The sequence below is a fragment of the Rhinoderma darwinii genome (genome assembly GCF_050947455.1).
Source record: "Rhinoderma darwinii isolate aRhiDar2 chromosome 5 unlocalized genomic scaffold, aRhiDar2.hap1 SUPER_5_unloc_2, whole genome shotgun sequence".
In the NCBI taxonomy this organism is placed as follows: domain Eukaryota; kingdom Metazoa; phylum Chordata; class Amphibia; order Anura; family Rhinodermatidae; genus Rhinoderma; species Rhinoderma darwinii.
Window position 1 is genome coordinate 823,608 of NW_027461776.1, and position 10,255 is coordinate 833,862.

Sequence of the window (10,255 nt, forward strand, 5' to 3'; positions counted from 1 at the left end):
ATAAATGTCCTGTCTCCTACATAATGTGATCAGCGCTGTAATGTAGATAACAGTGGTCCTAGTAATAAAGAGGCTGTCACCACATTATAAGTGCCCTGTCTCCTACATAATCTGATCAGTGCTGTAATGTAGATAACAGTGGTCCTAGTAATAAAGAGGCTGTCACCACATTATAAGTGCCCTGTCTCCTACATAATCTGATCAGTGCTGTAATGTAGATAACAGTGGTCCTAGTAATAAAGAGGCTGTCACCAGATTATAAATTCCCTATCTCCTACATAATGTGATCAGTGCCGTAATGTAGATAACAGTGGTCCTAGTAATAAAGAGGCTGTCACCACATTATAAGTGTCCTGTCTCCTACATAATGTGATCAGTGCTGTAATGTAGATAACAGTGGTCCTAGTAATAAAGAGGCTGTCACCACATTATAAGTGCCCTGTCTCAACACATAATGTGATCAGTGCTGTAATGTAGATAACAGTGGTCCTAGTAATAAAGAGGCTCTGTCACCACATTATAAGTGTCCTGTCTCCTACATAATGTGATCAGTGCTATAATGTAGATAACAGTGGTCCTAGTAATATAGAGGCTGTCACCACATTATAAGTGCCTTGTCTCCTACATAATGTGATCGGCGCTGTAATGTAGAGAACAGTGGTCCTAGTAATAAAGAGGCTGTCACCAGATTATAAATGTCCTGTCTCCTATGTAATGTGATCAGCGCTGTAATGTAGATAACAGTGGTCCTAGTAATAAAGAGGCTGTCACCAGATTATAAGCGCCCTGTCTCCTACATAATGTGATCAGTGCTGTAATGTAGATAACAGTGGTCCTAGTAATAAAGAGGCTGTCACCAGATTATAAGCGCCCTGTCTCCTACATAATGTGATCAGCGCTGTAATGTAGATAACAGTGGTCCTAGTAATAAAGAGGCTGTCACCACATTATAAGTGCCCTGTCTCCTACATAATCTGATCAGTGCTGTAATGTAGATAACAGTGGTCCTAGTAATAAAGAGGCTGTCACCAGATTATAAATTCCCTATCTCCTACATAATGTGATCAGTGCTGTAATGTAGATAACAGTGGTCCTAGTAATAAAGAGGCTGTCACCACATTATAAGTGCCCTGTCTCCTACATAATGTGATCAGTGCTGTAATGTAGATAACAGTGGTCCTAGTAATAAAGAGGCTCTGTCACCACATTATAAGTGTCCTGTCTCCTACATAATGTGATCAGTGCTATAATGTAGATAACAGTGGTCCTAGTAATATAGAGGCTGTCACCACATTATAAGTGCCTTGTCTCCTACATAATGTGATCAGCGCTGTAATGTAGAAAACAGTGGTCCTAGTAATAAAGAGGCTGTCACCAGATTATAAATGTCCTGTCTCCTATATAATGTGATCAGCGCTGTAATGTAGATAACAGTGGTCCTAGTAATAAAGAGGCTGTCACCAGATTATAAGCGCCCTGTCTCCTACATAATGCGATCAGTGCTGTAATGTAGATAACAGTGGTCCTAGTAATAAAGAGGCTGTCACCACATTATAAGTGCCCTGTCTCCTACATAATCTGATCAGTGCTGTAATGTAGATAACAGTGGTCCTAGTAATAAAGAGGCTGTCACCAGATTATAAATTCCCTATCTCCTACATAATATGATCAGTGCTGTAATGTAGATAACAGTGGTCCTAGTAATAAAGAGGCTGTCACCACATTATAAGTGCCCTGTCTCCTACATAATGTGATCAGTGCTGTAATGTAGATAACAGTGGTCCTAGTAATAAAGAGGCTGTCACCAGATTATAAGTGCCCTATCTCCTACATAATGTGATCAGTGCTGTAAAGTAGAGAACAGTGGTCCCAGTAATAAAGAGTATGTTACCAGATTATAAGTGTCCTGTCTCCTACATAATGTGATCAGCGCTGTAATGTAGATAACAGTGGTCCTAGTAATAAAGAGGCTGTCACCAGATTATAAGTGTCCTGTCTCCTACATAATGTGATCGGCGCTGTAATGTAGATAACAGTGGTCCTAGTAATAAAGAGGCTGTCACCACATTATAAGTGCCCTATCTCCTAAACAGTTGACAGCCTCTTTATTACTAGGACGACTGTTATCTGCATTACAGCGCTGATCACATATCTGTATACTGATTGTACACGGGCAGTTGCTAGGGCATACCTCAGTATGCCCTTCAATGGACCCTGGGCTGTCTGCCAATACCAGGTATAGTCATCGATGGCGTCACAGGGGTTTCCTGTGACACGCTCAAAGTGGAATCCCCCCTTCTCACTATTGCTGTGAATGCTGCAATCCGCGTTGATCGCAGCATTCAAGGGGTTAACGGTGCAGAGAAGAGGTTTCTCTTCTCGCCGCCGTTAGAGCGGGGCTGCGGCTGTGTATTACAGCCGTTGCCCCGCTCATCGTGGCGCGTGGACACCGGCTATCACACAGGATGAGAATACTCGTCCTAATTCACCAAGCACCTGCCGCTCAGGACGAGTATTCTCATCCTGTGTCGGCAACCAGTTAATGTTATTTTGTAAGTTTATATTAGTTTTTATGTTATTATTATTATTATTATGTTATTTTGATGTTTTTTTATGTTGTTATTATTATGTTCATTTGTAATGTGTTTTTATGAAGATTATAGTGAGATAAATGGGACTGCTATGGCCTTTCACCACACCAGGAGTCAGAGTTTATTCATAAGGGTCGGGTGGCGGTCAGTAGTCTGCCGAGTGACAGTCCTTCAAATCCAGCACGTCACCGTGTAAACAGAAGATGTGCTGCCAACAAGATGCAAGCTGTATGGGACCGAAGAAACTTATTAACAATAGTTCATCCACATATAGCCACGATCAGTCTACGCAGAACACTGTATGTGCCTGTCCCTTTAAGCAGTAGGGCAGTGCAGGGGTTAATCCACACAGTTTACAGATTAGAGAAGCAGTCAGGAGGTTGGGTCTGAGCTAAAAAAAAACAGGAGCTGACACTTAAAAGCCTCAGTACAGCGAGAAGGAGTCCGCACAAGCAGCAGGTAAGGAAGCCTCCTCGATACACAGGGACTAACACATTGTAACTACAGGGAGGCAGTCAGCTCCTCTATACACGGGGACTAACACATTGTAACTACAGGGAGGCAGTCAGCTCCGCTCTACACAGGGACTAACACATTGTAACTACAGGGAGGCAGTCAGCTCCTCTATACACGGGGACTAACACATTGTAACTACAGGGAGGCAGTCAGCTCCTCTATACACAGGGACTAACACATTGTAACTACAGGGAGGCAGTCAGCTCCTCGATACACAGGGACTAACACATTGTAACTACAGGGAGGCAGTCAGCTCCTCGATACACAGGGACTAACACATTGTAACTACAGGGAGGCAGTCAGCTCCTCTATACACGGGGACTAACACATTGTAACTACAGGGAGGCAGTCAGCTCCGCTCCACACGGACTAACACATTGTAACTACAGGGAGGCAGTCAGCTCCTCTATACACAGGGACTAACACATTGTAACTACAGGGAGGCAGTCAGCTCCTCTATACACAGGGACTAACACATTGTAACTACAGGGAGGCAGTCAGCTCCTCTATACACGGGGACTAACACATTGTAACTACAGGGAGGCAGTCAGCTCCTCTATACACAGGGACTAATACATTGTAACTACAGGGAGGCAGTCAGCTCCTCTATACACAGGGACTAACACATTGTAACTACAGGGAGGCAGTCAGCTCCTCTATACACAGGGACTAACACATTGTAACTACAGGGAGGCAGTCAGCTCCGCTCCACACAGGGACTAACACATTGTAACTACAGGGAGGCAGTCAGCTCCGCTCTACACGGGGACTAACACATTGTAACTACAGGGAGGCAGTCAGCTCCTCTATACACAGGGACTAACACATTGTAACTACAGGGAGGCAGTCAGCTCCTCTATACACAGGGACTAACACATTGTAACTACAGGGAGGCAGTCAGCTCCTCTATACACGGGGACTAACACATTGTAACTACAGGGAGGCAGTCAGCTCCTCTATACACAGGGACTAATACATTGTAACTACAGGGAGACAGTCAGCTCCTCTATACACAGGGACTAATACATTGTAACTACAGGGAGGCAGTCAGCTCCGCTCCACACAGGGACTAACACATTGTAACTACAGGGAGGCAGTCAGCTCCTCTATACACAGGGACTAACACATTGTAACTACAGGGAGGCAGTCAGCTCCGCTCTACACGGGGACTAACACATTGTAACTACAGGGAGGCAGTCAGCTCCTCTATACACAGGGACTAATACATTGTAACTACGGGGAGGCAGTCAGCTCCGCTCCACACAGGGACTAACACATTGTAACTACAGGGAGGCAGTCAGCTCCTCTATACACAGGTACTAACACATTGTAACTACAGGGAGGCAGTCAGCTCCGCTCTACACGGGGACTAACACATTGTAACTACAGGGAGGCAGTCAGCTCCTCTATACACAGGGACTAATACATTGTAACTACAGGGAGGCAGTCAGCTCCGCTCCACACAGGGACTAACACATTGTAACTACAGGGAGGCAGTCAGCTCCTCTATACACAGGGACTAACACATTGTAACTACAGGGAGGCAGTCAGCTCCGCTCCACACGGACTAACACATTGTAACTACAGGGAGGCAGTCAGCTCCTCTATACACAGGGACTAACACACTGTAACTACAGGGAGGCAGTCAGCTCCTCTATACACGGGGACTAACACATTGTAACTACAGGGAGGCAGTCAGCTCCTCTATACACAGGGACTAATACATTGTAACTACAGGGAGGCAGTCAGCTCCTCTACACAGGGACTAACACATTGTAACTAAAGGGAGGCAGTAAGCGGTGTCGTAGACTGGGACTAACACATATAGCTCTGTTATTAGTGGACTGTATATGTAGGTGTTATATATATCTCTGTTATTAGTGGACTGTATATGTAGGTGTTATATATCTCGGTTATTAGTGGACTGTATATGTAGGTGTTATATATATTAGTGGACTGTATATGTAGGTGTTATATATCTCTGTTATTAGTGGACTGTATATGTAGGTGTTATATATCTCTGTTATTAGTGGACTGTATATGTTGGTGTTATATATATATCTCTGTTATTAGTGGACTGTATATGTAGGTGTTATATATATCTCTGTTATTAGTGGACTGTATATGTAGGTGTTATATCTCTGTTATTAGTGGACTGTATATGTAGGTGTTATATATATCTCTGTTATTAGTGGACTGTATATGTAGGTGTTATATATCTCTGTTATTAGTGGACTGTATATGTTGGTGTTATATATCTCTGTTATTAGTGAACTGTATATGTTGGTGTTATATATATATCTCTATTAGTGGACTGTATATGTAGGTGTTATATATCTCTGTTATTAGTGGACTGTATATGTAGGTGTTATATATATTAGTGGACTGTATATGTAGGTGTTATATATATCTCTGTTATTAGTGGACTGTATATGTAGGTGTTATATATCTCGGTTATTAGTGGACTGTATATGTAGGTGTTATATATATTAGTGGACTGTATATGTAGGTGTTATATATCTCTGTTATTAGTGGACTGTATATGTAGGTGTTATATATCTCTGTTATTAGTGGACTGTATATGTTGGTGTTATATATATATCTCTGTTATTAGTGGACTGTATATGTAGGTGTTATATATCTCTGTTATTAGTGGACTGTATATGTAGGTGTTATATATCTCTGTTATTAGTGGACTGTATATGTTGGTGTTATATATCTCTGTTATTAGTGGACTGTATATGTTGGTGTTATATATCTCTGTTATTAGTGGACTGTATATGCAGGTGTTATATATATCTCTGTTATTAGTGGACTGTATATGTAGGTGTTATATATATCTCTATTAGTGGACTGTATATGTAGGTGTTATATATCTCTGTTATTAGTGGACTGTATATGTAGGTGTTATATATATATCTCTGTTATTAGTGGACTGTATATGTAGGTGTTATATATATCTCTGTTATTAGTGGACTGTATATGTAGGTGTTATATATATCTCTGTTATTAGTGGACTGTATATGTAGGTGTTATATCTCTGTTATTAGTGGGCTGTATATGTTGGTGTTATATATCTCTGTTATTAGTGGACTGTATATGTAGGTGTTATATATATATCTCTGTTAGTGGACTGTATATGTAGGTGTTATATATATATATATATCTGTTATTAGTGGACTGTATATGTAGGTGTTATATATCTCTGTATTAGTGGACTGTATATGTAGGTGTTATATATATTAGTGGACTGTATATGTAGGTGTTATATATATTAGTGGGCTGTATATGTAGGTGTTATATATATTAGTGGACTGTATATGTAGGTGTTATATATATTAGTGGACTGTATATGTAGGTGTTATATATATATATTAGTGGACTGTATATGTAGGTGTTATATATCTCTGTTATTAGTGGACTGTATATGTAGGTGTTATATATCTCTGTTATTAGTGGACTGTATATGTTGGTGTTATATATCTCTGTTATTAGTGGACTGTATATGCAGGTGTTATATATATCTCTGTTATTAGTGGACTGTATATGTAGGTGTTATATATATCTCTGTTATTAGTGGACTGTATATGTAGGTGTTATATATATCTCTATTAGTGGACTGTATATGTAGGTGTTATATATCTCTGTTATTAGTGGACTGTATATGTAGGTGTTATATATATTAGTGGACTGTATATGTAGGTGTTCTATATATATCTATTATTAGTGGACTGTATATGTAGGTGTTATATATATATCTCTGTTATTAGTGGACTGTATATGTTGGTGTTATATATCTCTGTTATTAGTGGACTGTATATGTAGGTGTTATATATATATCTCTGTTAGTGGACTGTATATGTAGGTGTTATATATATCTGTTATTAGTGGGCTGTATATGCAGGTGTTATATATATTAGTGGACTGTATATGTAGGTGTTATATATCTCTTATTAGTGGACTGTATATGTAGGTGTTATATATATATCTCTGTTATTAGTGGGCTGTATATGTAGGTGTTATATATCTCTGTTATTAGTGGACTGTATATGCAGGTGTTATATATATTAGTGGACTGTATATGTAGGTGTTATATATCTCTTATTAGTGGACTGTATATGTAGGTGTTATATATATATTTCTGTTATTAGTGGACTGTATATGTTGGTGTTATATATCTGTTATTAGTGGGCTGTATATGTAGGTGTTATATATATATCTCTGTTATTAGTGGACTGTATATGTAGGTGTTATATATATCTGTTAGTGGACTGTATATGCAGGTGTTATATATATATCTCTGTTATTAGTGGACTGTATATGCAGGTGTTATATATATATATCTCTGTTATTAGTGGACTGTATATGTAGGTGTTATATATATATCTCTGTTATTAGTGGGCTGTAAATGTAGGTGTTATATATATATCTCTGTTATTAGTGGACTGTATATGTAGGTGTTATATATATATATATATATTAGTGGACTGTATATGTAGGTGTTATATATATATATATATTAGTGGACTGTATATGTAGGTGTTATATCTCTGTTATTAGTGGACTGTATATGTAGGTGTTATATATATCTCTGTTATTAGTGGACTGTATATGCAGGTGTTATATATATTAGTGGACTGTATATGTAGGTGTTATATATATATATTAGTGGACTGTATATGTAGGTGTTATATATATCTCTGTTATTAGTGGACTGTATATGTAGGTGTTATATATATATTTCTGTTATTAGTGGACTGTATATGTTGGTGTTATATATCTCTGTTATTAGTGGGCTGTATATGTAGGTGTTATATATATCTCTGTTATTAGTGGACTGTATATGTAGGTGTTATATATCTCTGTTATTAGTGGACTGTATATGTAGGTGTTATATATATATATCTCTGTTATTAGTGGACTGTATATGCAGGTGTTATATATATTAGTGGACTGTATACGCAGGTGTTATATATATTAGTGGACTGTATATGTAGGTGTTATATATATATATCTCTGTTATTAGTGGGCTGTATATGTAGGTGTTATATATATCTCTGTTATTAGTGGACTGTATATGTAGGTGTTATATATATCTCTGTTATTAGTGGACTGTATATGTAGGTGTTATATATATATATCTGTTATTAGTGGACTGTATATGTAGGTGTTATATATATCTCTGTTATTAGTGGACTGTATATGTAGGTGTTATATATATATATTAGTGGACTGTATATGCAGGTGTTATATATATTAGTGGACTGTATATGTAGCTGTTATATATATATATATATATATTAGTGGACTGTATATGCAGGTGTTATATATATATTAGTGGACTGTATATGTAGGTGTTATATATATATATATTAGTGGACTATATATGTAGGTGTTATATATATATATATCTCTGTTATTAGTGGACTGTATATGTAGGTGTTATATATATCTCTGTTATTAGTGGACTGTATATGTAGGTGTTATATATATTAGTGGACTGTATATGTAGGTGTTATATATATATTAGTGGACTGTATATGCAGGTGTTATATATATTAGTGGACTGTATATGTAGCGGTTATATATATATTAGTGGACTGTATATGTAGGTGTTATATATATATATATATATCTCTGTTATTAGTGGACTGTATATGTAGGTGTTATATATATCTCTGTTATTAGTGGACTGTATATGTAGGTGTTATATATATCTCTGTTATTAGTGGACTGTATATGTAGGTGTTATATATCTCTGTTATTAGTGGACTGTATATGTAGGTGTTATATAGCTCTGTTATTAGTGGGCTGTATATGTAGGTGTTATATATATTAGTGGACTGTATATGTAGGTGTTATATATATTAGTGGACTGTATATGTAGGTGTTATATATATTAGTGGACTGTATATGTAGGTGTTATATATATATATTAGTGGACTGTGTATGTAGGTGTTATATATATATATCACTGTTATTAGTGGGCTGTATATGTAGGTGTTATATATATTAGTGGACTGTATATGTAGGTGTTATATATATTAGTGGACTGTATATGTAGGTGTTATATATATTAGTGGACTGTATATGTAGGTGTTATATATATCTCTGTTATTAGTGGACTGTATATGCAGGTGTTATATATATTAGTGGACTGTATATGTTGGTGTTATATATATCTGTTATTAGTGGACTGTATATGCAGGTGTTATATATATCTCTGTTATTAGTGGACTGTATATGTAGGTGTTATATATATCTCTGTTATTAGTGGACTGTATATGTAGGTGTTATATATATCTCTGTTATTAGTGGACTGTATATGCAGGTGTTATATATCTCTGTTATTAGTGGACTGTATATGTAGGTGTTATATATATCTCTGTTATTAGTGGACTGTATACGCAGGTGTTATATATATCTCTGTTATTAGTGGACTGTATATGTAGGTGTTATATATCTCTGTTATTAGTGGACTGTATATGTAGGTGTTATATATCTCTGTTATTAGTGGGCTGTATATGTAGGTGTTATATCTCTGTTATTAGTGGACTGTATATGTAGGTGTTATATATATATATATATATCTCTCTTAGTGGACTGTATATGTTGGTGTTATATATATCTCTGTTATTAGTGGACTGTATATGTTGGTGTTATATATATATATATGTTATTAGTGGACTGTATATGTTGGTGTTATATATATATCTGTTATTAGTGGACTGTATATGTAGGTGTTATATATCTCTGTTATTAGTGGACTGTATATGTTGGTGTTATATATATCTCTGTTATTCGTGGACTGTCTATGTAGGTGTTATATATCTCTGTTATTAGTGGACTGTATATGTAGGTGTTATATATATTAGTGGACTGTATATGTAGGTGTTATATATATTAGTGGACTGTATATGCAGGTGTTATATATATTAGTGGACTGTATATGTAGGTGTTATATATCTCTGTTATTCGTGGACTGTATATGTAGGTGTTATATATATCTGTTATTAGTGGACTGTATATGCAGGTGTTATATATATATATTAGTGGACTGTATATGTAGGTGTTATATATCTCTGTTATTAGTGGACTGTATATGTAGGTGTTATATATATATCTCTGTTATTAGTGGACTGTATATG

General features: G+C 36.8%; 1 protein-coding gene across 2 annotated transcripts in view; it reads left to right on the forward strand.

Annotated features, from left to right (window-relative positions):
• The first annotated feature begins 2,352 nt into the window (after positions 1–2,352).
• Positions 2,353–10,255, forward strand: part of CYP8B1 (cytochrome P450 family 8 subfamily B member 1) — a 23,952-nt gene continuing 16,049 nt past the window's right edge. Inside the window, exon 1 of one of the 2 annotated variants that reach the window (XM_075847532.1) lies at positions 2,353–2,552. In XM_075847532.1, the coding sequence (XP_075703647.1) occupies positions 2,543–2,552 (10 nt within the window). In that variant the 5' untranslated portion in view covers positions 2,353–2,542. Of the gene's footprint in view, positions 2,553–3,029; positions 3,051–10,255 lie in introns of those variants that run through there. The other variant, XM_075847536.1, reaches the window with a different exon arrangement.